Source organism: Rhamphochromis sp. 'chilingali', assembly GCF_963969265.1.
Source record: "Rhamphochromis sp. 'chilingali' genome assembly, chromosome: 10".
In the NCBI taxonomy this organism is placed as follows: domain Eukaryota; kingdom Metazoa; phylum Chordata; class Actinopteri; order Cichliformes; family Cichlidae; genus Rhamphochromis; species Rhamphochromis sp. 'chilingali'.
Window position 1 is genome coordinate 7,028,453 of NC_137937.1, and position 25,158 is coordinate 7,053,610.

The window sequence follows — 25,158 nt, forward strand, 5'->3', positions numbered from 1 at the left end:
ACCCTTGTGCAAATATTTAGTGAGACTCCAGAGTCCACCTTAAATCCAGCCCCCCTGACACACTCCATTTGAAACCCCTCCTGCACAGCTAGAGCAGAGCGGAAGAAGCCTTAGGATTTTCAAAATAAAGCATCACCTATTCAATCACCTCAACTTTAATGTGTTTGGTAACTTATTTGCTTACTGTTCATTGTGGGTCCATGAATGTACCCTGTTGAGCTGTTTTTGCTTCTTCACCCTCTGACTGAGCAGAGATATGGAAGAGAGAATGAACACACTGATCACCTGGTGATGATAATTTATAAGCAAGTGGGATGACTTTAGAAACAGCTCTGTGCACATCAGGTGTTTCATTATTTTATTATACATTTTAAAAATATGTACAAAATACTATAAAGTTTTGTTTTGAAATGATAAACTAAAATATTCCAAGTTATGTTATTTTGATACAGAAGGCAGACCTAATGGACGACACAAACACACACACACAAATAAGCTGAACTATTACATGACACAAAAACAGGTTTTAGAAAATTCATACAACAGATTTTAAAGAGCAGCAGAAATTCAATGTCACTTCTGGTATATGTGTGACCTTTATTGTGACACTTCAACACCCACCCACTGCCTCCTTTGTGGTAAACGTGTCCCAAAATAAAAATATTACACAAGTCATAGTAACTCCAGTCATTTTTTTTTTTAAACTTCAAACCACAGTTTACTGAATCACCGTCTAATTTTAAACAAACTTCAGCTGCTCATTTACTTGCATCCTCCATTCCTGGGAACAACCTCTCAATGCAGGAAACATGACTCACTATAAATAAATAAATAGTCTTTTTTATTTTTAATGTCTTTGTGGTGTATTGTGAACTGGCTGGCAGGCAAGAAGGGTGCACAAATAGACATGGTAATATAAGAACTTTGGGTGATTCCTGGATTTATAATGCTATGCATCAGACCTCAGAGTGACACTGCTGAGACTGTCAGACTGATGGGAAACAGCATTGGGGTCAAAAAAGAAAAAAGAAAAAAAAATGACTGGAGTTCTGCATCAAGCTGCATTTTAATAAAAGTTCTGACGGCTTCCTGTAGCTGTACTGCAAAGTTGAGCATCAGTTCATCCAGGGGCGCAAGCATTAATTGTTGTATTTAAGGTCTTAGCCGTGTTGTCGTCTTTAGGTTGGCAATAACCTCGGAGATCACGGAGGTTAAACATGCAGTACAACCTTCGTCTTGTTCCGTCTGACAGCCCTCATGGCTGAAGGCTTCCCGTGGGCTGCCGTGTGATACTGACAGAGCGTCTGTCAGTGGACCGGAGTCACTGCATACCAAACCACTGTTCCTGATCGGCCCACTGAGCCGCCTCACTGTCACTGCCCTCAAGATCGCCGTCCTCCCCGCTGCCTTCCATGTCGTCACCATCCAGCTCCACTGTGGCGTCTGTGGGGCTCTCCTCCTTCTCCATCTTCTGCATGCCTTCTAATGATTTCTGGTCATTGGGATCCAGGCTTAGGACAGAAAACCATACAGTGTTAAATTCATAAAAAATACTTACTAGATTTTATGACAGCATTTTCCCAGGATCAATAATCAGTGTTTACCTTAATGCTATACTGTACTGGTCCATGGCTTCTTGGTAATCATTGACCGCCACCAGGAAATCTCCCAGCATCCTGTGCAGGACACAGTCACTTTGATTGGCCAAGGCGTTCCGCAGGAGAGCGATCCCTTCTTCATATTTCTGTTCCCGGCCTTCAAACAAGAAAAAAAAAAGCAAAAGCAACAATTTCATCTCATCTGTATGTGAAGCTTCTTTTTCCTCCCTTCAAGTCATTAAACTGTAGATTTATTTATCATTGGGGAAAGGAGGAAAACAGAAATACTTAAGAGTCTTTTTTGCTGTACGTACTGAGGAGTTCAGCCTTCTTGACCACAGCCTTGGTGTAGTCAGGTCTCTGGGCCAGTGCCTTGTCTAAAAGGGTTTTGGCTTTCTCCTGAGTCACTGGGTCTTCCAGACACACTGTGGCGAGGATGGTCAGAGTCTGTGCATTGGCTCCTAAAGTCTTATAGATGTTGTTAGCCATTCCCATAGCCTCACGAATCCCATTGGATGCCAGATAACAGTCAATTAAACCTGGAGTCATTAATACTTTGTTATTGCAAACGAAACAAAAACAATCTGAAGAGCCAAAAGAAAGAAAAAAAGCTAAAAGTAAGCCTACCTTCATAGCAGTCAAGGCGGCAGGGTGCCAAACGCATGGCCTCTCTGAAATGGATGATTGCTTCCTGAACTCGGCCCATGTTTCTCAGTGCCGCACCCTTCAGCAGCAGTGCCTGAACACTATTGCTGTTCAGCTGGATGGCCTTGGCTCCCAGGTAGAGAGCCCGGGAGTAACGCTTGCTATAAAAACTGTGACATCTGAACACCGCACATTGAAAAGTTTAATGATATAAAACACGGAAACTACATGAGAGAGATTTTGTCTGAGAAAAGTAAGACTACTCACCCAGAGATCACCCACGGTTCAGCGTGCTGATCAGATATATTAAATAATCGACCTCCCAAGACTTCAACATCCTCCAGGTGTCCCTCACGGGCCATCAGGTAGCCATAAACATCCATACCTGAAAAAGCAAACATGTTTCCAAATCTGTCTTTATTAAGGCTACTTAGACTTGTGTGACACACAGATTCTGATATTAAAACTGTCATCAACTACAAAATACATGCGTAAGTCAAAACGTTCTCTCCTGTAACACACCTTTGATGAGGTAAGGGTCCAACATCTGGGCTTGTTCAAATTTGAGAATTGCATTTTTCGTGTCACCTGCTCTGAAATAGACATCTGCCAGGCTCACCAGGAGGTCCACGTTGTCCCGCAAAAGTGATTTCTTTTCCAAAGAGCTGAGAGTGTTTCAGGGAGGAAGTTAAGACTGTCACAAAACACGGCTCGCAATATTCACTCACTGTGTACAAATCATTATTGCTTTGCTCACCAAATGGTATTAATAGCTCTCTGGTTATCCCCTGCATGTATGAAGGCGTACGCTTTGATCCAAACAGACAGCCAGTCAAGGTTGGGGATACTCTGGATCGCATCCATAGTCATGGAAGCCACCTCGGCTCCTTTGACTGACAGAGAAAGAAGACCTAAAGGAAAAACACATTTTTCAATTATTTAAAAGAGATGCTAAATCCAAGCAGAAGGGTTTTTTTTGTTTGTTTTAAAGTGGCATGGACATAGGAGAGCACTGCAGGTACAAACATCTTAGCAGATGAAGTGCTGCTTATGGGATTACAGAGTCTACAGTGAACATGCGTACCAATGATTGCATCCAAGGCAAGAGGGCACTGTCTGAGGACCTCTTTGTAACTCGTCACAGCAGATCGCTCCTGTCCAGCTTTCCTGTACAGGTTAGCTAGCATCATGTTGATCTGAGGCAGGAAGGAATACAAAAGGTAATTACTACACCTTATACAAGTTACTGCACTTGAACTGGTTTCAAAAGGTTAAATAGAGCTTCATACAGTTCCATATCATATGAGCCCCATTTCAACAAAACTGGATGAATAACTTAGGAAAAGTGGAGATCTGAAAACTAGTATCCAACACTGCTTTGGGCCTAAATTTGCCAGAATTCAGGGGTCAGAATCAATGTAGGTAATTTCTGATTTCAATTAATGACTTCTGTTCTTATAACTGATACCCTAGCACAGAGGTTCCCAAAGTGTGGGGCCCAGTATGAAAAGGGGAAAAAAAAAAAAAAAAGAATGCTTGGACACTGCTAGCATAATGGACAGGTTTTTTGACGGGAGATGAAGCGTCGCCAAATATGTTTCCAAACCAACTTCCTTCCATGCCAAAGACTAGAAAATATGGTGAAGCATATCTTCCCTTTGGCTTCACCTGCACAAGTGCCAAGGTAGGTCTCTGCGACAGAATTAGTTTTCCCTGTGTCGGGAGCACGCGCTGGGCTCTCCAAATCCCGGACAAACAGTATCCCACATTCTTGATTTTTAGTTCACAAACGCTTCTTGTAATGACTAACTACTCCTGAAATTTTGGAGATGTTAGCTCTTTATACAGTAAAGTTACAGTGGGATACAAATAATATCAGGCTGATCCCGCCGTAATTTGTTCCCCCACTTCAAATCACGGACAAACAGTATCCCACAGTTGTTTATGTTTCTGAACCCATTTTGCACAGAGAAGCACTTTTTGAAAAATGTATTGATAGCGCGAAGGTTTTTCTTGTAAAACAAAGGGGGGCCCAGCAAAAGAAGTTTGGGAACCACTGCCCTAGAATATCATGAAAACCAACCAACTAACAAATTTTAGCATCAGTGAACCAATTTTCGTAAAGTTTGTTAAGATTTATTTCAGTCGTATTTTGACTGTAGACCAGTCTTTGACTTCAAACTGCAACTGTCACACCATTTCCAATTAACAGATTTCATACTCCTAGTTTTTACTTAGGTGATTTTACTTTAAAACAACTACTGCTGAATTGTTACAAAACCTGAACTTGTAGGTGCATTCATTATTTAGTTCTAAAGCAGCTATTTGAATTCACACAGTTACTAGTCTAATCAGTTACTATAAAAAATAAATACATAAAACTAAAGCATGAGGTAAACAGTGATTGACAGTCACTGTGTTAACAGACTGTACCTTCGGAGTCCTCTGTCTGGATGGTATCCCATCGAGCACTGCAATGGCGTCTTTATCCAGTTTCAGAATGGTGTAGCACTCAGCTATTTTGTACTTTACCTCAATCTCTGAAGGCAAACTCTGAAAGACAACATTCATTGTAGATGAACATTATTCTAACCAGTCATCCTGTTCTCTGGATATACATATGGTGCTGCAGGACATGTAAAAGCATCTTTACATTTAAAGCATTTTAAGCCTTAAATCACTGGAAGGATGAAAGGCTTAGATTTACATTGTGTGAAAGTAAAGTAAAAGAGATTTTAGTGTCGCAAAATTTTGTAAACATTATGTATAACAAAATTTAAAAAAAAATAAAATAAAAAAAAATCACAACTACAGGTAAAGTCACGACTCACATTACCAGAATTTTAGTGGCTGATGAGGATCTACATTACTCCTGTCAAACTTTATCTAATGTAGTTATTAAATGTTTCAGAAAGGCAACCTTTAATTACTACGGAAAAAGTCAAAAATTCGGGAGAGATGTTCAGCATCAGTAAACCTAATGTTCAATTCTGTGTCAAGTCAAGCCAAAGATTTCTATATCAAATTTTAAATAAAGAATAATAAAAAAAACAACAACAGGTGACCAAAATGCTATTATAGATTTCAGTTTGTTTTTGATTACAGGAAATTGTCAAACACACCTGTGCCTGTATGTTAGAAGCAGCTCCACCAGTTGAAGTACGAACTTTTGATGTTTTGCTGAGCACCTTTTTCTGTTGCAGAGCCATGCTGTATTTGCAGGCAGCGTTGCGATACTCTTTGTCATGGAAGATGGCATCAGCATGGTAAACCAGCAGCTGGTACTTCTGAGCCGGCGAGAACAGCTCCCTTCCATTAAAAACACACCAACAATTAAGTGCTCAGACTGAGGAAAACCATTAAAACTGAATGACACACGAAGAAACATCAATGCAAAACTCATAAAAATTGTCCTACATAGCTACAGTTTTTAAGTCAGTCACTCTAAAGTGTCAAAAGTATGAATGGGTAAGACAACGACAAGTTTTCTAATACAATACTAGTTAAATTTCAAGCTATTTCATAGTAGCATTGTTAAGCGCATACGCTTGTAGATGCGACTATATCGTGAAGGAGTACACACACTGTACTGTATATAATTTAAATTGCACTCGCATTTAAACACTATCCAATAATGAGTGGATAATGAAAAGCTTCGGTAGAAATAATAATGTTAGCTGATGTTGACTAGTTAGGTTGGGGCTATCGCTACCACTGGTGTGGAAAAGCAGTCTTCGGGAATTAGACGGTTCCCGCTCAGACACGACTTACGGATTGTTGTTGCTCATCGTCAGCAACAAACTACTCAAAATCCGGACATTAGAGTAAAGGCCTGCTGCAGCCATATCCCGCACATAATCTATTACATTCATTTTGGATTATTTGAAGGGCTCGCTGTAGGTTTCCGGCTCAGGTTAAAAGTTTGGGCTCTGGAACGGCTAATGTTAGCTAGCATCTGACGCATAAGACGTCCAACGGCTGACCTTCCTTCCGCATAGTGCTGCGTTTAAATGCTCTTCAAAAGCTCGTATATTTTCAAAACTTTGAAATAAAAACCTGCCTGTGAAATCTTTGATGTTGAGTAAAATAAGTATTTTATCGACTTTACTTTTATCTTAGGGACGTTAGATGAGAAGTTACATTTTACGAAATATTTTACAGACCAAGGCGTCTTTATTTAATTATTCTAAATTTATCGAATCGCACATGTCGCGATACCTTTGAATGCATCATGTTTGTTTTTGCTGCAGCAGTTTTTAAAATAGTTGGAAATTTTTGTTTCAACTATTGACTTAAACAGTCGTGTTTTATCAAATCACGCTATTTCAAAATTCTGTAATAAAAGTGTATGATATAATTATAATATATTAAAACAGTTTACATTATCGCTAATCTAATATTAAAATATGAGTCAAAAACTCAGGCTTCAGACTACCCTATATGCTAATTTTGAGATAGTGGATGAAATATAATGAAGGTAGCAGTGAGCCCCACTATAATACAAATAAAGATTATTTTGAACTCTTAATGGAGCTGGAAACAAGTATAACAGGTCCTCTTTAATGCACAAGATCAGCTGATACTAGGTTTGGGGGCCCATATGGTGATACACATATTTAGTAAGGATTGTGAGCTTAATATATCATCAGATTTTTTTTTAGATGTGTACACATGGTAGCTTATTAACTTTCCAGTAGTGGATTTCAAAATATTATTTGAAATCCACACATATGGTTTTCATATGTGCCTGTTTTCAGTGAAATCAAGTTTAATAGCAGGAAATCCATCTCTGCCATCTTTTTCTAGTAACCTATATTGACAACAGCATAATAAAACTGGAAATTTTGTTTTTGGTGTGCTACCCCAATATTTTAGTGGTCCCCATATGGCTACCCTTTTAAAAATATTCTGAAGTGCCCCTGCTTAAGAGTTGTCTATAAAGATACGACTTGAATAAGCATTGTTACTTGGGTGAACTCAGGTAAACTGGGACACCTTTGGTGTTGTGTTGAGGTGATGTTTTACATTATAATTGTTCAGGCACTGCACTTGTTTGTGTGATCACGTGTTGAGTGTAAAAAGGGCAAGTGAAAGGACAACATGAAACAGAGATAACTGGGTGAATTTTATGATAATTTTAATTGAACATAACAATGTAACGTTGCATTTCAGTTGCATTAAACTGCCAAATGTTACTTGCTGAAAGATGCTCATACCTAATTTTGCTGACTTAATCCAGGCAATGAGCCGCCACTACGTCTAAATGATGCTCATCAAAAAAAAAGTTTGCACATCGGTTCCCCCAACCAATATTTAGGTTGGACTGAGACTGCCAAAACCACAACCTAATAGACTTCAGTAAGGCTACAAACCACACAACAATAACGATAATAAACTGTACAATAAACAACAATCAATCAGTGTAAATAATCACAAAAAGGTGTCTGTGGCTATTTGAAAAGAGAAAACACTCACTAACAATCATAGTCTCCCTGAGAACTGACATCAGATGGGGAATCCAAATGGTGATTTGGTCGGGGGTGGGGTTGGTACACATTTATGAGCCAGTGGACACTCTTTCAATGATGAGGATGTACACATCCTGGACAGGGAGGAACACTTGAGCGGAAGTCAAGAAGGCCATTTACGTGAAAAGAGAAAGATCATCTCTGAACTGAGGAGGGGGCCTAAAGGGTACTTTCACCATCTTACAATGCTGTGATTGCAGCCATTCCCCAACTCTCTGCGAATGGTACTTATGGCTATTAATCAATGGGCTTCAATCAATGGTCATGACAATTTGCATATTAATGATCAAGGAATTGACCTCACAGCCCATTGTTCATTCCGTGGGCTGGTTTCAGTCATTGTGCAACTGTAGTGTTTATAAGGTTCGGGAATCCTGCAGTCAACTGAGACAGAAGAAGTGGATGGATGACGAAACGTTTCTCCCACTGAAAACGCTAAGTCCAGATGAACAGAATCGACCTTCTGCGACATTTACCAGTCTCATTACGCTACAGTCTTATTGAATCAACTCTACACATCTCTCCACGAACGCATTGGCGAATTTTGAATTTTGATTTTGCTGCAGTACAAGACTGATACAGTTTTCCAGTTTGTTGCTTGTTGATTTGTCTTGATCAAATGTTGCTTTGAAGCCACGCATAAACACAGTCGACCGCAGGCGCGCATGCGTACAGCTCAGGCTTGTGTCAAAACACAGAGGGAAATCAGCAGCAGGCACGGGCAGTACTAAGATCTTAGCTCGGTTTGTTCGGGTTTAGCTCTTCTCTTCGTAAAGTGTTTGTCTACACGGAGTGCTTTTTTTCAACTGCGCGGGCATACCATGACCGAACAATCAGCATTGCTTCTTCGAAAACAACTGGCAGGTAATAATAATGTAAAACTAAGCAAATAGAGCCGACATAAAGGCTCTATACCTTAGCAGCTAACGTTAGCTTTTTTTGTGGCTTGGCAAAGCTGTGTTTACGCAATAGAAGTAAGCTCAGAAAGGTAGCCGAACAGCATAATGGGTTCCTTTATCAGTCTAGCTGAGTGTGTGGCTAAGCAGCTTTGAATAGCTTACCTGTGTTGTGAATAAATACATAATTTTGAAGTATACTGAGCTCAAAAACACCTCAAACAACACATTGCAGGACCAGTCTAGCTAGCATTTGCTAGCAAGTTGGGCATTAGTTAGCTAACGGAACAAAGGAATAATCAACCAGACACTCATCTGCTCTAAACACTTTAGCATTGTTAATGGTAGCGCTGTGCACCGCAAGGATTTCATAGATCTATATACCAATACATTAGTAACCGCTTGATTGAAATTACAAATCCATAATATAGCCATTTAAGATACAATCTAACGTTTCTGATATCAAATATGGCCCAGAGTCTAACGCGGGAGGCAATCTATATTAGTATTCAAGCCCTCAATGCTGAAACTCTTATCGTTCTCCTTTTGAAGTCTTTGCAGAGACATAGTTGATTTTATTGCTGTTGTGCCCTGTAAATGACACATGGATCTCACGAGTCTTTAAAACCCGTGGTATAAAGTTTGGTTTGCAGCTGCGTGACTGTCCAGTTCCTTCAGTTCTCATCTTTTAAAAGTAAACCAATACCTCAGTCAACACTTTGCTATATGAGGTGCAGCTTTTCATTTAATGACTTTAATGCTGTAATTCAATTATAATTTACCCGATAGGATAGGGTAAAAGAACTTAATGCAGCATTCAAGATCAGGTGATGAAATCTGTCGTGGATCACTAAAAAACAACATCGTGCAGTCTTAATCATGTAAATTATATTAATTCAGTGTTAATACACTGCAGTCAAACTGGTCCATTTAGCTAAAGTAACACATTTTGTGAGTTCAGTTTCAGCACATGACAAACACAAGTGCTATGTATGTTTGTATATAGCATGCCGTATTAACATGACAGCATCCAGTTACACAAGTGATTTGGGATTTTGCACCAGCTGACCATCACATACAAATATTAGTTACTCTGTGTGTGGGGAATGAATCATTGACAGTGTTTGATGCAGTTTTTCTTTTCAAGTCAGTGATTCATATCAGCAATCTTCATTATTTTTGGACATCACGATTAGATTCTGTAAACAGGTTGTTCAAATGAAAATTTATGGATTTTCAGTTTTTGCTCAACTGCAAAGTAAAGGTTCATCTATTGTCTTCCCATAGTTCCCATGTTTGTATTCATTTTATTTGTTTAGCCATATTAGGGCCATATTATCACCTCTCAATGACATAACACAGAGCTAAGAGTTATTAAACCCCCCCCCCCCCCCCCCCCCCCCCAAAAAAAAGCCAAAGACAACTGTCTGAAACGGAGCATTTAAATCAGTGTGAACCCTTGTACATATGCTGACATAATTTGGTCATCTTTATTATGAATATATATTATATTATATGACATCAAATGAGGAAAACCACAGGTCAGTGGTCAAGTAATTATTCCTGTTATATTTTTCGAAGACTTCATCAAGTCCTTTCTGTGGGCTGTATGTGTTGTTGGTGCATTGTATTGTAGATTTTCTGTGGACGTCCACGCTGTTACAAAAAATTGGCAGGACTCTAGCATGCTTACAGACACAAAGTATAATTAAGGCTTTAAAATGAATGGATGTGGAAAGTAATTTTTCTGTTTCTTCAGTCCTTAGCAACAGACTGCTCCCATGGAACCAGAGTGTAAGATTGATCTATTTCCTATAAGACCAAGGTTAAAAGAGTGCTTCAAGCACATGCCATATTGAAAAACTGAGATATTCATCGTGATGCCTTGTGTGGGTCGGTTTCTCAGTGGCTCGGGAAAATTCAGTTAGCTCAGTTGAGTGTATATAGTACTTGTTGCTGATTCATTTTTAGTCACCTGCTCTTTGTGAATTCACAGATGTCAGATACTTCCCACAGTGAAGTGTGTCAGCATCAGTAAACAAAACATGGGTAAAGAGCTTGCGGTTTACATGATATCCACCAAATCAGTGTCTGGGACTCCAACACAGATTTATTTTCCTCTGAAATTATGTGCCATGAGTTTGTCATAATAGTTTATTTCTGCTGGGTTTTATTTACTCAAGTTTGTTGACCTAAGTGAAAAACCAGAGCTTGGTTACCTTGTCAGCTGCATCATGTCAGCTTATGTTTTCTATTAAGCTGCTACCGCTTTTTTACCCCCAGTCTCTTTTACTTGTGTACTGTTGATGTCAGCTTAACTGATTGTTATGATACCAAAATTCTGAATATCCAGAGATACTTTTATAACACGTAGTAAGAGTAGGGGTCTGTCAACAAAATATGTTAACACCGTGGATGTTGACTTCTCTTCTATTTCTAGTGATAGGCCTTTCTGTACTACAGTTCTGTTTTCACTTTGCTACTGAATAAAATACACGTTGTGCCTCTGTTTTTCCCAGAGCTCAATAAGAACCCCGTGGAGGGCTTTTCAGCTGGTCTGATAGATGATGATGACATATATAAATGGGAAGTTGTGATCATTGGTCCACAAGATACCCTTTTGTAAGTAAGGTCTTTGGTTGACATATTCAGAAACACAAAGGATGATTTAATTCAGTCATTTGACAAGTGTTTGTCCTTTTTCCCCCTGTATTTCTCACTGCAGTGAAGGAGGGTTTTTCAAAGCATACCTAACCTTTCCCTATGATTATCCACTACGGCCGCCGAAGATGAGGTTCATAACTGAAATCTGGCACCCAAACGGTAAACCCGCTTCTTACCCTTTGATCCTTTTACTCACATAGTCTTCTTTGCCATCACTTGATCCCTGCATATAAATAGATTTATAAACTCTCTTTTACTGAACAGATCCGTGCGACTGACTTGAAAGTGTAATCAAAAAATGTGTGAAATTCGTCTCCACAGTTGCAAAGAACGGCGATGTTTGCATCTCAATTCTGCATGAGCCAGGAGAAGATAAGTTTGGTTATGAAAAGCCCGAAGAACGCTGGCTTCCGATCCACACGGTAGAGACAATCATGATTAGTGTTATCTCCATGCTCGCAGACCCCAACAGCGACTCACCAGCTAATGTGGATGCTGCGGTGAGTTATTTATGTCATTCTTCAAATGCTGGAAGTCCCACCTTTTTATTTGAGCAGCTTAGGTAATTTGAGAAAGTGTGAGTAAAAGAATCTGGTTCTCCTTTCCTACAGAAAGAGTGGAGGGAGGACCCTAATGGAGAATTTAAGAGGAAGGTGGCTCGCTGTGTAAGAAAAAGTCAAGAGATGGCATACGATTAGGAGTCAGCTGTAAATTCCAGGGTAAGCAAACTGACCTGCTGAGTAAGATTTGCATGGAATACCTTGCTTCTGTAAGTAATAACTTCATTCTTTATTGCAGTTAAAGGAAATGCCTTCAGAGGGAAAGATTCAGCAAAAGGCTTTTGCACCCCTTGTTTTGCCAGTCAAAGGAGTTGGTTGGCTTCAACCACGTTTTTGTGAACGGTTGTCATTTTCCGCCAGACGAACCAATTTGAGAAACCTACCAGCAAAATTATCCTGTTTCTTACCTGGAATTGTATATTTAATTTAATTTATTTTGAGAAAAAATAATGATGTAAAATATGTCACTACTGTAAATTAACTTCCTTTTTTTATCTGCTGCTGAACAGTTTCTACTTTATACCAGGTTTCTTATGCAATTTAGTGGTCAAGATTGTGTAAAACAAAATGAAAGCCTGTTGTCATTAGGTCATCACTTGTCCTCCCTGCTTCATACTGAGATAGATTAACGACAGCCCAACATCAGCTCTGTCCGTAGATGCGATTATTTTGTCATTGAATCACCGTTGCCTTTCGTCGGCTTCACAGTTCGCCCCGTCTCGTTCAGAGGGACAGGTTGAGAACTTTTTATGGTATTCACATTTTCTGAGAAAAAGCCTTCTGTTAGCATTTTCTTCAAGTGTCAGTACATGTAAGAGTTTCAAAACCATGACTCTCAACCTGCATGATCCCCTCAAACAGCTCTGTTATGTATCGTTTTAAGCTATGGATGCAAATGGAACGGCTTACGCAGCACCTTGAGAGTTATTGTTTTATTATTTTTAGACTCAGACAAGCATAGCTAATGGTAACAGGAGGTTGGTGCCAACTTCTCAGGATCAAACTTTAGTGGGATCTCGATTAGCAATCAGTAAGATAAACTTAATGCTCCGCCGTCAACAAAGAAGTCTGATAATGATCACTTAGTTGAAGTTATTGAAAATCACGGACAAGCAAATCCAGACTGTGAAAATAGCCTAAGCTGTGATTATTCTGCATGTGGACTGATTAACTGGCATCTGCGCTTACCTCAATTTAAACGGATAGCATATTTGACCAGGTTTATGGTTGAGTTCTTAATCTGTTGGGGAATACGGGGGATTTTAAAGGCTCCTTAGTAGAGTTAGGCTAGTTATTCTTACCTTGTTTTGTCGTGGCACATTTGGCTTCCAATTAGTGCTTCATATTCACTCGCGGGCTTAGACTCTTCAGGACTTTGGCTAGTTTGTGGGATAGTGCTCTTCTGTGAACATCTTGAGTTCTGATCGGTACATACTTCATTAGAATTTATCACCTTCACTCGATTACTAAATCTGGGTTGTGATCCTTCACAGAGACTTAACTCGCCGCTTAGTAAAGTGTAAGCAAGTGGGGGCTGAAGGCGATCCCCCATTTAGGCTTTATTTTAAAAAAACACTAAAAGGTTGTGTTTGGGTGGAGTCTGGAAACCACTGGCTTTTGTTCACCTCATTGATGATGTTGTTGCTGAATATTAAGCCATGATGACGTGAACTCTGTATAACGTATTGATCTGTGACTGACACTGAAACATAGCTATAACCATCTTTTGGCGCATGCAATCAGGTTTGAGGGAGTTGGGGTGAGTTTCAGTAGGATACCATTGGTAGTGCATTCTGGGTGAATGTGATGTGTACAGTTGGTAGATTTCTGTAGACTTGATTATCACATAACTGCTGTTGACATTACCTTTTAAAGTCAGAATTTTCTAACCTACCATGACCTCCTCTGACCGGTGTTCACTGTATTTGCACAGATTCGGTGCGTTTGAAATGTCATTAAGCAATACGCTCTGAAAATGGTGTGTCCAGGTAATCCACCCTAACGCCATTCTTTTTGTTTTTGTTTATTTTTTTGTTTGTTTTTCATTTTTGTTGTTGTTTTTTTCCCCATTTTGTGTCAATGCAATGTATATTGGACATGATGCTCAATAAAGTGTGTAAACAGAGTGCTTTGTAATGTTGTGTTTTACATTTTTCATGAGGACACACTCTGGGTTCAAGTATATTAGACCTCTGCTCTGTAATTGGAACCCAGTGGGAACTCTCGCGTTTCAGGGCTGGCTTCGTTACACAATAATAGGCTCTGCTGGCTGCAACATGTGCCGAGCGGACAAAGATGCCAGCAACCTCTCCGATATAGGACAGGAAATACTGCTGTGTGTATAACTGAGGATGAGGAAGCGGGTTACATTTGCTGAGAACCTGAAAAAAGAAAACTTGTTCAGAAATGGAAGTGGTCACATGAGGTAACGCTTACACGGAGGTCCTGACATCCTCGGTGAATTAACATAACTGATGGATTTATGAAGTTTCACAGTGAGACTTGTAATTTGTTGTTTTTAGATCTGCAGGCCCTAAGAGGAGATGCACGGGTGGTGAGTTAGATTTTTCTTATTTACCAGCTGGACATGAACCTTTTGTTAGCGATTTTTTTTAAATTATTATTATTATTTTATTAAATGTTTAATAGAGAGTGCATAAATCAGAGGTTTGTATGTAGTTGATGAGCTGCCAACATAGCTTCTAACATCCAGATGCCATAAACATCTGGATGTAATTTAATGCTGTTGAACTACTTGTGGTAATTTTGTTCTTTTAATGTCATTTTTCTCACTTTTGTTTTCATCCGTTCATCCATTTGACATTTCATCTTTTAGCTTGGCTAAAATGTTTTACACTTTATCCACAAATTTAGCCTAACCAACATTTGTTAATTAACTTTAAACCTTTAATTTTTGCTATTTGTCCTGTTCAAAAATAGTTTTTACAATTTATCCTTAACTTACTAGTGTTAGACTAGTTTGTTCATTTCTTTTAACACCGCTTATCTCTTTGCTTTCTAACTTTTGGTTTTTGTGCCTTTTAATAAAGTGACACTTTAGTTAAACCTCTTAAATCAGCCATATCTTGATTACAGTAGATTTTAAATTAAACTGGAATATTTACAAAAAAACGTGTCATTGTCCAAATACATGTATACATCAGTCAAACACAGTATTAAACCCACTAAAAGAAATAACATTTCGATGGCACATGTCATGGCATACAGTCATGAAGAGCTTTCACAGGACGTGTAATGGGGGTGTACTGTGAAAACCCACGATTCAATAGCTTGCTCCTTTAGGAGCAGTAACCCGAAGTCATGATTTCTGTAGGATTTAAGTGTCCCATATCATTGTGGAGGAATTTTACAGCTTCTCTGCACTCTTTACGACTTTGCTTTAGTTCATTGAGATTTGTGGGGATCTCACCATATCATCTCAGTCAGTTTAAGGTCTGGACTTTGACTATTTTGTCACATGCTTGGGATCACAAGCCTGTTTCAGGACTCCAGCCAATCTTAAGCTGCCTGACAGATGGCTTCATATTTGACTTTATAATACCATTGTGTACAGAGGACTTCAGACAATTTCCTGTCATAAACACAGCATTTTTTCCTGACATGTTGCTTTTTGGTAGGCTTTGAATGTCTACCTGGTCAGCAGGTGAGAGAAATCTACAGAGGACAACACACAAAGATGCCTGCAGGCGGCCAACACTTGAAAACGATACATCCTCCAAAATCTATGATGTCTGCCCCTTTCTTACAGGTAACCTCACAAAGCTGGAACAGGTAGCTTTTGGGTTTGGGTTTTTTTTTTGTTTTTTTTGACCATCAAGGGCTAAAGAACCTCTCCAGGGGAAAAAATATGGTGTTTTTTCTTTTTGCGATCCTTTACTACATGTCGTTCACTATGCTCACTCTCCCTCCACCTCTTTCCTATCTATCAGTGTTGCACTTTCGAAAAAAGGTTAAAACTGCCCCTAAAATGATATTTATTACTATATGTTAGTTGTGAGTTTTTCTAAAGTAACAAACCTAAGAAACTAAACTGATAAATTTAAATCCACCGAGAACTTGACTCATTTGACAGTAGTGACAGATTTTTATTAGCTGTTTGATAGTTTCTTCAATTGAAAGGCCAGCTAGTTTCTTTAGCAGAGCAGGCACAGGTGAAGATATGACCTGAGCTGACAACAAGTAATATTTGCTGGAAAGCTTTTGTTGCAATACAGTATCATCTTAATATGTTTTACATTGTGTTCCTTTTTACAGAAAAGCACTGGGGTTAGGGTTAGAGCACACACACCTAAAACACACATTGCTGCAGTGGGGACAGCCACTCTCCCTCCCTCCATGTAACGGGAGAACTAGTGAGTGAGTGGGGTCTGGTTTGCTTTTAGCTGCAGAGGGAGCATGGTGGCAGAATGCAGGCATGCGATGGAGGGCTAAAACCCACATACAAAGTGAAGTAAAAGTTACCAGTTTTTAAGGCACAAAGAGTGTTTTCTAAATATGTAATCCCTGGTGAATAGAAGTCATTCTGTACGGGTTTAATTCATGCCAGGAGAGGAACTTGATTTTCTCATTTAAAGCATATTTAAGGCATCTCGTATATATAACGACCTTACTGTCCTTCTGCCATGTGTAATCACATCTGTTCTTGTCTCAGGAGCCAGCTTTTACAGGAGGACGCACACCCTACCTCTACAGTATAGCAAGCATCTACAGTACAGAGCACATGAGACTGCAAATGAAGCAGCACTATCTCAATGTCCTGCACGCATGCATTCAGTCAGGTCTGTATCTGAATTCATTCTGAATGCAGTGAAAGTTTGTCTCACACATAAACTGACCAGCACAGTCCAACGCATCCTGTGTTTTGGATCGCCCAGGTCATGATGAGACCCGCAGGAGAATGCATGGAGATCATCATTGCAAAGAAAAGAGCATGTTTAAAACTGATCCAGAGAAGAGCAATGCAGCAGCAAATAAGCAACAGAGGCAAAGGAGAAGCAGCGACAGAGCTTATTCTGATGTCACACTTCCAAAAATAGTCAACAGATGATATATATGTATTTATTATGATTTATAAATAGGTTGTTGTAGGAAAAGTCTTACATTCATACACATGCTAATATCCAAAATACATCAATAAATGTAGCATATCTGTTATTAAGGCAGGTGAGACTTGTGTTGTTTGCATGTTCTCTTTGGGGACTTCATCTTCCTCCCACAGTCCAAACATACTAGGTTGGTTAATGTTGTCTGTCTCTGTATTTATTTATTTAAAAATGATTATAGTTTCTAATTATTTTTTTTAAAATTTTTATTTCATTTGAACTTGTTTTTGCTTTTAATTTAATTTCAGTTAGTTTCCATTGTGAGTTTAGATGTTATTGTTTGAAATGTTTAGTTTGTTAAGATTATCTTGGTTTTAGTCTTTAATTATTATTAGGAAAATGTAGGAATATGTAAGAGGTAAGATTTAGGAAAATCATTATAGGTATTACAAAAACAAACATATTGCTTGAAAACGTGTATTTTGGTCACATGTAAGAGGAAAGATTTGGGAAACTCAATAAAATCTTGATAAATGTCCACCAAAGCCTTGTAAGATAATTTAAAACAAAAAACAAAGAAACTTTTACCAGACTAACAGGATATATTCAGGATATATTCTCTGCATTTTTAATGTTAATTAATGTTAATTCAGTAAGTTTTACCTATAAAAACTAAAACTACATAGTTTGAGTTTTTATAGGTAAAACGACTTAAGTTAACTAGGTATTTTTAGTTCCCTTAACCAGTTTATTTTCCTTTAACCAGTTGATTAGTTTTAGTTAACTATAATAACCTTGGTAATGAGCCTGTGACCGTAGAATCACTGTGATTAGCCGTGACAGGCCCGTGTCTGACATAGCAAACCATGAACTGCGTCCTGGAAGGAAACTCTATAAAAGGTAATATAAAGAACACTCGAAGAAGATGTGAACTGAAATTTGCTGTAAAAATAACATATTTAATTCTATAATAATTCTATTGATGAAAGTTGTTCAAGCTACGAAATTGTTCATTTGGAACGAACAACGAGACTAGCTTATCTGATGTAGCTAAACTGGCTAATAATGAGTTAGCTTTAGGGGGTCATGACCCCTAACATTTTCAAACAGAAAAGTGCACTTTTCTGTCTGAAAATGTTTCGTTTCATGGTATTAAGAGAAAGAAATATTAAGGTTATAGTAAAATAATACAGTATAGTAAATAACAATATTGTGTCAAACTTGAACTGTGGAGGGGCTGTGTTGTGTTTCAGCATTTGGGAAGGCTATTCATGCCCTGTCCCGGGTTGGAGATGAGCTGTGGTTCGATCCAACGGTCAAGGGGGTGAGCAGCAACAGCAGCTAGATGTAAAAATGCTCATTGACGCTTTATTAGGTACACTTTGAGTATTTGCCAAGTTTAAAAAAAATTAATGCTATTAAACTGTTGTAAATGGCTTGCTGTCCTATAATCTGTCAAAAACGATTGAATAATATCAAGTCACCACATGCCAAAGAAGCTCTATTGGATCGAGTTGTGGTTGAACATTTTCATGTTCTCAGGTAGGCTTTAGCATTTAAACCATGCTTATTTAGTACTCAGGGGCCTAGAAAATATCCCTTACACCATTACACCACCACCATCAACCTGGATTGTTGACAGACGCCAGGAGGGAGCCATGCTTTCATGCTAATTTATGCTGACCCCACCATGTGAATATTGCAGCAGACATCTAGACTCATCAGACCAGCCAACATTTTGTAAACACTACAGATTGTTGTTAGAAAATCACAGTAGACCAGCACATTTGGTATTAACAAGCATGCAACCTTGAAAGTCACTTCAATCCTCCATTCTGATGATTGGTTTGAACTTCAGCATGGCATTGTTGTCATGTGATTTGCTAATTAGATATTTGTGTTAATGAGCAGTTAAACAGGTGCAACTAATAAAGTGACCAGTGTGTGTGTACAAGAGCGTCTGTATCGATAATCTCCAGGTGTTAAGGTATTCACCACCTTACTTCCTCCACAATAATTTCTCTCTCTCCCTCTGAAAGCTGGCCCTGAGATCAGTGAATTCTGCTCATTCTGCATACGCCTGCTTCCTCTTCTCGCCGCTCTTCTTCCAGCAGTACAATCTGGATTCAGTCAGGGAGCAGGACAGTGGACCAATCAAATGCAAGCTAGTCATGAAGGTATATCGGCATTGCTGGTTTTTCATTTGTAGGCAGAAACATCATCTTAACAAGTGACTGTTCAGTAAAATTAGGGCTACACATCATGCCGTTCTTTCAAGACTTTATGATTAAACTGCGTCTCTTTGTTTTAAAGTGTGTGCTGCCACTTTTCCGTTGTTCGACTTCTATTGAGCACAGTGTGAAACGGTGTCAGATATCAGTCAGCACTGGCAGTGACCAAGTGATCGTTCAGTTTTTCTGCAGACACGGTAGGAAACTGCATAAATGACAGTAGGTGTGCATGCAGTTTATATTTTGAACACATGGTGGCACTGTGCTCTAAGTGTCTCTGTTTTTGAGTTAGGCATAACAAAAACCTACAATGTGCGTTTCCTGGAAAGTGAGGCGCTGCAGGCAGTGTTTGCTTCACACCTCTGTCCCAATGTGCTGAAATCTCCTGCCAGGTTAGCATTTCAGCATTAGAGCCTCACTCTTCTTTTCTACAATCAGTACATGCTGGCTGCCTGTTGGTTTTGTGTTTTAGACAATACCAAAAATATATATTGACAGAAAAAAAAATGTTAAAAGTAAGCAGCCAGAGCTGCCTGTGTGTGTTTTCCTCTTTCTTCAGGCTTCTAGGCGATATGGTGATGCATTTCCACGCGTCTCAGGAAGAAGTCACTCTGTCGATGTCAGCCCCGAAAGTCAGTCTGAGAAATTACAACGAGGGGAGAAATGGTCAGTTAATGTCAGACTGCCATTTAGCTCAGCCCACGTGTGGCTGACACGTTTCACAAAGTGCTTGAAAGTTGCACAAGCTTTGAGATGAACATAAAACTTCCTAACATACTGCATGTTCAGTTCTTTAAGCACATCAAAGGAAGCACTGTAACGACTGCTGTTTGACTTGGATGTACCTGTGTGACAGATCACATGAAGATGATGCACACTGAGATGTCCTTACACCCAGACGAGTTTGACTACTTTCAAGCCGGAATGGACTCAGACATAACCTTCTGTCTGAAGGAGCTAAGGGTAACGGGGTTATTTTTGGAGGCCTCCTTGCTCCTGTCACATGAGAATATTATGTGTGCGGAGAGCGAGAGTGACACTAGCTCACATGTGGGCAATTCATGTCTAAGAGGTCATATTGCTGTCCTGTACTCGGTGCTCGGTATCATTTCCATGTGAACTTTCCCCTCAGTGCTGTGACTCATCTTTATAGCAAAGATGTCTTGACCCGAGTGAGGCTCCACTACGTAGAAAAAGTAACTGAAGTTGAAGGCTCCTCATCGCATGCTTTATTATAAACTTTAAAGCCAAGTAGGAATGAGTGTGGACTTTATGGGCTGCTTAAAGGTTGATCTTCAGCTATTTATAATTTGATTAGCAGAAAAAGCTGAGAGAAGTGTAATGTATAGACTAGTGTGGTCAGTAAAGCAAAATCACTGGGCTTATAGAAAAACGAGACAGTTTTGTTGGATATTTGAAATAACAGTCTGTGTACGTTCAGTTAATGAGACTTGGCCTGCATTAATGCCTACAACTCTTCACACTAATGTCTTGGAAAGTCACTTGGGCTTCCCGCTGTGAGGCTCCTCGTTAGCCCGCCTAGTCGTCTTGTTCCTGTCGGTTTTGGAAAATCGGGTTTGGACGGATTAGAAACTAGGCTTTAAGTTTTAGTCTTAGCCTTAATTTGATGTATATCTCCAGGCTGATAATAGTTAAACATGTCACAATATTAGCCCACACTTTTCAGCAATTAAACTCAGTTGTTGCTTTTTTGTTTTTGCCAGGGGTTACTGTGTTTTGCGGAGTCACATTGCCTTCCGGTGTCGGTTCACTTTGGCACTCCAGGAAAGTACGTTTCCTTGCTACTGTCATGACCTTGAGTGGAATTTATTCACTCAAATTACACAGGCTCTGTGGTGCTGTTCAACAAATTAACACCAGCTAGACTGCAAAATTCTTTAACGTTTATATATCACTAGTCACATCACTAAGTGAGCAGTTGTGGTGTGTTTGCTGCTAAAAAGTAAAAGGTGCTGACAAATAAATAAAAAAAAGAAGACACAGTGAAGGGATTTCTGCCATGGAAACGCACTTTGTTTGCAGGCCTGTGTGCTTCTCTGTGGAGGACATGGTCCTTGAGGCCACTGTGGTGCTGGCTACGCTGGCTGACTTTGAAAGCAGAGGCCCCTCACAGCCTACAGAGACCCCAGCCCCGACTACACACAGGTAACGACCACCCCTGACTTCACTGGCAATACTTTTAATCATCAGTGCCTGGGGGGAAAGAAGGGTAATTACTGCAGCTATTTTTTAAAATTAATTTGAGCAAAATAAAAAACCTGAGAAAAATCACAGAACATAAAAGGAATTCATCTCAATGAAAACACAATAGACCACACAATCTAGTTAGAAAACAAGTCATTGCCAGATAAAAATGCTTAAAAAAAAGATCAAAATCATTCAAAAAACTGTCATAAACAAAAAATCTGCTAAATACTGCAACAGATAAATCATGCAGATTAACTTTCTACATAGTCCAGATATTTTATGACATAGAGAAAGGGTCCTCGGGCCTTTTTGAACAGCCTGTTTGTTTGTTTGTTTTTTAGTGGAGTTTGATGTCATTTGTCTTACCCAGTCTATAATATCTGATAGCTTGAGCTTCCATTTACATTTTTAAGCTATTAGCCTAAAAGTTTGTTTGTAATTATGCCCCTAGATGGCAATCAATTAGAATCTGCACTCATCGGACACTTTATAGAAAACCGTTTTGCCTTCAGAAATATTCCTTAGCTATTTTAGTCCACACTGACATGACAGCATCACATAGTTGCTGCAGGTGTCTTGGCTGCATGTCCATGATGTGAAACTCCTGTTCCACCACATCCCAAAGATGCTCTGTCTTACTGAAGACTGGTGACTGTGGAGCCCATTTGAATTCAGTGTCTCATTCAGGAAAGCAGTTTGAGATTATGAGAGCTTTGTGAGATGGTACGATACCTGCTAGAAGCATGTCAGAAGATGGAGATGTACACTGTGGTCATAAAGGGATGGACGTGGCCTGCAACTATAGTGTGGCCTATGATGCTCAGTTTGACTAAGATCCCCAATGTTTGCCAAGAAAATATCCCCCACACCTTTACAACACCATTACCAACTCAAACTATTGAAACAAGGCAGGAGGACATGCTTTCATGTTGTTTATTTTAAATTGTGGTCCTGCCATCTGAATGTTGCAGCACTTCTTAAATCATCAACATTTTTCAGTATTCTGTTGTTCAATATTTGTGAGTCAGCATGAATTGGATTGTCAGTTTCCTGTTTTTAGCAGACAGGAGTGCCACTTATTGTGGTCTTCTGCTCATGTAGGTTATTTGAATTACTGTTGACTTTCTATCAGCTTGAAGCAGTGATACATCCATCCATATATCTTGTATACGATTATTATTCTAACGATTTAAATTGGCAGGAGTTACATGGGTTAAGGAATTATGGCGTGTGAGGAGTGTATTTTATCATTATGTTGACCAGCTGGTGTCATTGTCGCAGTCTTTGTGCGTCCAGTTTGTCAGGTCTACAATCCAGTGTGCTGAAGAGCAGAACTACCTGAGCCTCTCTCCTGGCACTCAGTCAAGCTGGTTTGCCCTCATTGGCTGTTTTTAGCCTCTTAAGAGGCATCATGTTGCAGTAGCCAGCCTTGTGTCTGTAACGGAGATAAATAGGGCAAGGTCAGGGCACGCAGAGTTGGGTTAGAAGCCCGTCAGTGTGACAGTCTATAATCCCCTCCTCCACGCTATGCTAGCCAGAGTCTCTGTCCTGCTTTGCTAGCCTGCTCTCTCCCCATTGTCCTCTACTTGTGCGTCTAGTTGGATCTTATTACACCATTCCCAGCTGCACTGCTCAACATCTGGGTCATTTGTAGCTCGTTTTGCTTGTGTACACTGCTGGAAGTCTGCAGAGACATCACCAACCCCATGATTCGACGCTCTGCAGTGCTCCTGTCCCTAATGCTCAGAATTGATCTGCATTTTAATACTTTTTTTTCCTGATGAAATTTATCATGCAGGATATTTCTGACTATATGCAATGTATTTGTGTTTTTCATGGTATGATAAGTACAATACTTGCTTGCCTGCAGACTCTGGGGCCTTTAGAAGCCTCTATACTCCTTCCTGCTGTGCTCCTAATTACGTGTCTGGGTTACGTCTGAGGTTGACGTGTCGTGTGGTTGCATGCACGAGGTTGTTGTTTTGTTCCCTTTTACCGTGCTTAAGGCTGCTTTCACCATCTGCTGATACAATGCTAGGTACTGTTTTTGTAAAAGCAAATAAAAACTATGTTTTTAATATTTATATGGATTGGAAGGTACTACACAACATCCTCATTTGTAAAACTAGTAGATATGTTTATCAATACTGTCTGAATATATGTGTGTAAAAACACTCTGAATCTGTGTTGAGAAACAAATTTGCACCCATGTACCTGTGTCATCTACAGCTTGCAGACACAAGTGTGTTCTGTCTGTTCCCAGCTGTGCAGATGCAGCTGCTCTGCCTGTGGGTATACATGAGACTCAGAGCAACAACCTCCAAGTTCTTCCTGATGTAACAGAGCTTGTTGAATCCAGCCAAGGCAGCCCTATAACCTACCCACCTGTTCTGATGCAACTCCAATGCCAGGGCGACAGTGCTTGTGCTGGAATGACCCCACCTTCCAGCATGGTAATAAGAGCTCGCTCTTGATTTTTAAATCTTAACTGGGATCTGCAGATGGCCTGTGTGTTCCTTGTGGTTTGGATGCTCTACAGTCTTTCTGAGAAGTATGGTTCAGGGTGTGCTGCAATGGTTTACAATATCAGCTGAGACATGTCTTATGTTCTTTGTCACCTTTTTAGATTTAAAGACTTTTGCTGGAATCCCAGTTGAACCCCAAACCTTTTATCAAATGTCTTCTGTGCAACTTTCCCTGTTAACACAGGTTTATTGCTTAATAGTGTTTAAATTTAAGACTCTGATGAGCCTTCAGGTCATCCTCCAAGCTGCAGACTGCACTGTGAGGACACCTCCGGTGCAGGCCCGACTCAAGACAGGAAGCGTTGCCAAAATAAAGCATGCTAGTCGAAACTCCACCATCCAAAAAATATTTCAAATGCACAAGAAGATTATGAAGGCAGATGTGCAGCACTAAGTGAACTTAAATTTTTGCCTGTGTGCATGTGAAATAACTGACTGCTCCAATACTGTTCTGCATATCAGTTCTGTAGCATGTCATTATTTTGAGCAGATTAATTGTAATGATTTATCATAGAAATATATTTAGAAAAATCCCCCGCTCGCCCCTGCGGGCGGTCAATCCTTCAAGCTCGGGTCCTCTACCAGACGCCTGGGAGCTTGAGGGTCCTGCGCAGTATCTTAGCTGTTCTACTCAAGATCTTGAGCCAGTCTCCCTGTGGACACTGTTTTTAAGTGACCCTCATGCAGCGTCCTCTGTTGTACTAAGATTTAACATAGAAATTGACAGGTGGTCAGAGCAAATGCACAAGTGCTGTAAATCTAAAATGAGAAAAAAAAAATGGCAGAATGTTCTTGAATGAACTGCATACACTCATGTTTGGCTATTTGTATCCTGTAGATCTGCTCCCTGCTGTTCGAGGCCATGTCCTCAGAACCTGGTGATGATGATGGTGCTCCCAGACTACCTGTCCTGGCATATTTCAGTGATGAGGAAGACTATCCGAGAAGCCCGTCACTCTGAGGGAATAGCAGTCGCTAATTAACAATATTCTTCTGTAAATAGTTATCAAAGTGTTAATCTCTCCAGAATAGTTTTTATTAAATATTGTTTATTGTTAAAATGTTTTTTTTCCAGTTACTGTTCATTTGAACAATATACCATCCATGTTGTCTGTCAATAAAAATGTGCCATCTCGGGAAGATGCCACACCCATCTGATGGTAACTGGCATGCATTGTGTCTGAGGACTGTGGTAGCACAAACAAAATATACAAAGTGTTCCCAGACTGTAGAGCAGTGA

General features: G+C 39.6%; 3 protein-coding genes across 3 annotated transcripts; 2 read left to right on the top strand and 1 right to left on the bottom strand.

Annotated features, from left to right (window-relative positions):
• Positions 1–341: 341 nt before the first annotated feature.
• On the bottom strand, positions 342–6,230 carry anapc7 (anaphase promoting complex subunit 7). Its single transcript, XM_080895043.1, has 11 exons — positions 6,015–6,230; positions 5,366–5,552; positions 4,677–4,796; positions 3,328–3,439; positions 3,001–3,154; positions 2,766–2,908; positions 2,511–2,628; positions 2,226–2,422; positions 1,913–2,137; positions 1,605–1,755; positions 342–1,511 (listed from the first exon to the last, which is right to left on the bottom strand). The coding sequence occupies exons 1-11, from the start codon at positions 6,113–6,115 to the stop codon at positions 1,322–1,324; spliced, it is 1,698 nt and encodes a 565-aa protein (XP_080751169.1). The 5' UTR covers positions 6,116–6,230; the 3' UTR covers positions 342–1,321.
• A 2,220-nt stretch (positions 6,231–8,450) lies between these two features.
• On the top strand, positions 8,451–14,015 carry LOC308403505 (ubiquitin-conjugating enzyme E2 G1-like). The gene is made up of 6 exons (XM_080892986.1): positions 8,451–8,635; positions 11,187–11,289; positions 11,393–11,490; positions 11,653–11,831; positions 11,943–12,050; positions 12,130–14,015. The coding sequence occupies exons 1-5, from the start codon at positions 8,593–8,595 to the stop codon at positions 12,027–12,029; spliced, it is 510 nt and encodes a 169-aa protein (XP_080749112.1). The 5' UTR covers positions 8,451–8,592; the 3' UTR covers positions 12,030–12,050; positions 12,130–14,015.
• Positions 14,016–17,799: 3,784 nt separating this feature from the next.
• rad9b (RAD9 checkpoint clamp component B) lies at positions 17,800–25,097 on the top strand. The gene is made up of 11 exons (XM_080893841.1): positions 17,800–17,854; positions 18,208–18,278; positions 18,994–19,131; positions 19,268–19,382; positions 19,478–19,577; positions 19,745–19,851; positions 20,042–20,148; positions 20,910–20,974; positions 21,229–21,351; positions 23,657–23,846; positions 24,757–25,097. Exons 1-11 carry the CDS (start codon positions 17,821–17,823, stop codon positions 24,877–24,879), a joined length of 1,173 nt encoding a protein of 390 aa, XP_080749967.1. The 5' UTR covers positions 17,800–17,820; the 3' UTR covers positions 24,880–25,097.
• Positions 25,098–25,158: the final 61 nt, after the last annotated feature.

Coding starts and splice junctions, on each gene's coding strand:
- anapc7 (XM_080895043.1), bottom strand. CDS start 6,115: ATGAATGTAATAGATTATGTGCGGGATATGGCTGCAGCAGGCCTTTAC. Junction 3,155..3,327: donor TGCCTTGGATGCAATCATTG/GTACGCATGTTC, acceptor TTTTTCCTTTAG/GTCTTCTTTCTCTGTCAGTC. Junction 2,629..2,765: donor GGACCCTTACCTCATCAAAG/GTGTGTTACAGG, acceptor TTGCTTTTTCAG/GTATGGATGTTTATGGCTAC.
- rad9b (XM_080893841.1), top strand. CDS start 17,821: ATGAACTGCGTCCTGGAAGGAAACTCTATAAAAG. Junction 20,149..20,909: donor TCTGTCTGAAGGAGCTAAGG/GTAACGGGGTTA, acceptor TGTTTTTGCCAG/GGGTTACTGTGTTTTGCGGA. Junction 21,352..23,656: donor CCAGCCCCGACTACACACAG/GTAACGACCACC, acceptor GTCTGTTCCCAG/CTGTGCAGATGCAGCTGCTC.
- LOC308403505 (XM_080892986.1), top strand. CDS start 8,593: ATGACCGAACAATCAGCATTGCTTCTTCGAAAACAACTGGCAG. Junction 11,290..11,392: donor GGTCCACAAGATACCCTTTT/GTAAGTAAGGTC, acceptor TTCTCACTGCAG/TGAAGGAGGGTTTTTCAAAG. Junction 11,832..11,942: donor CAGCTAATGTGGATGCTGCG/GTGAGTTATTTA, acceptor CCTTTCCTACAG/AAAGAGTGGAGGGAGGACCC.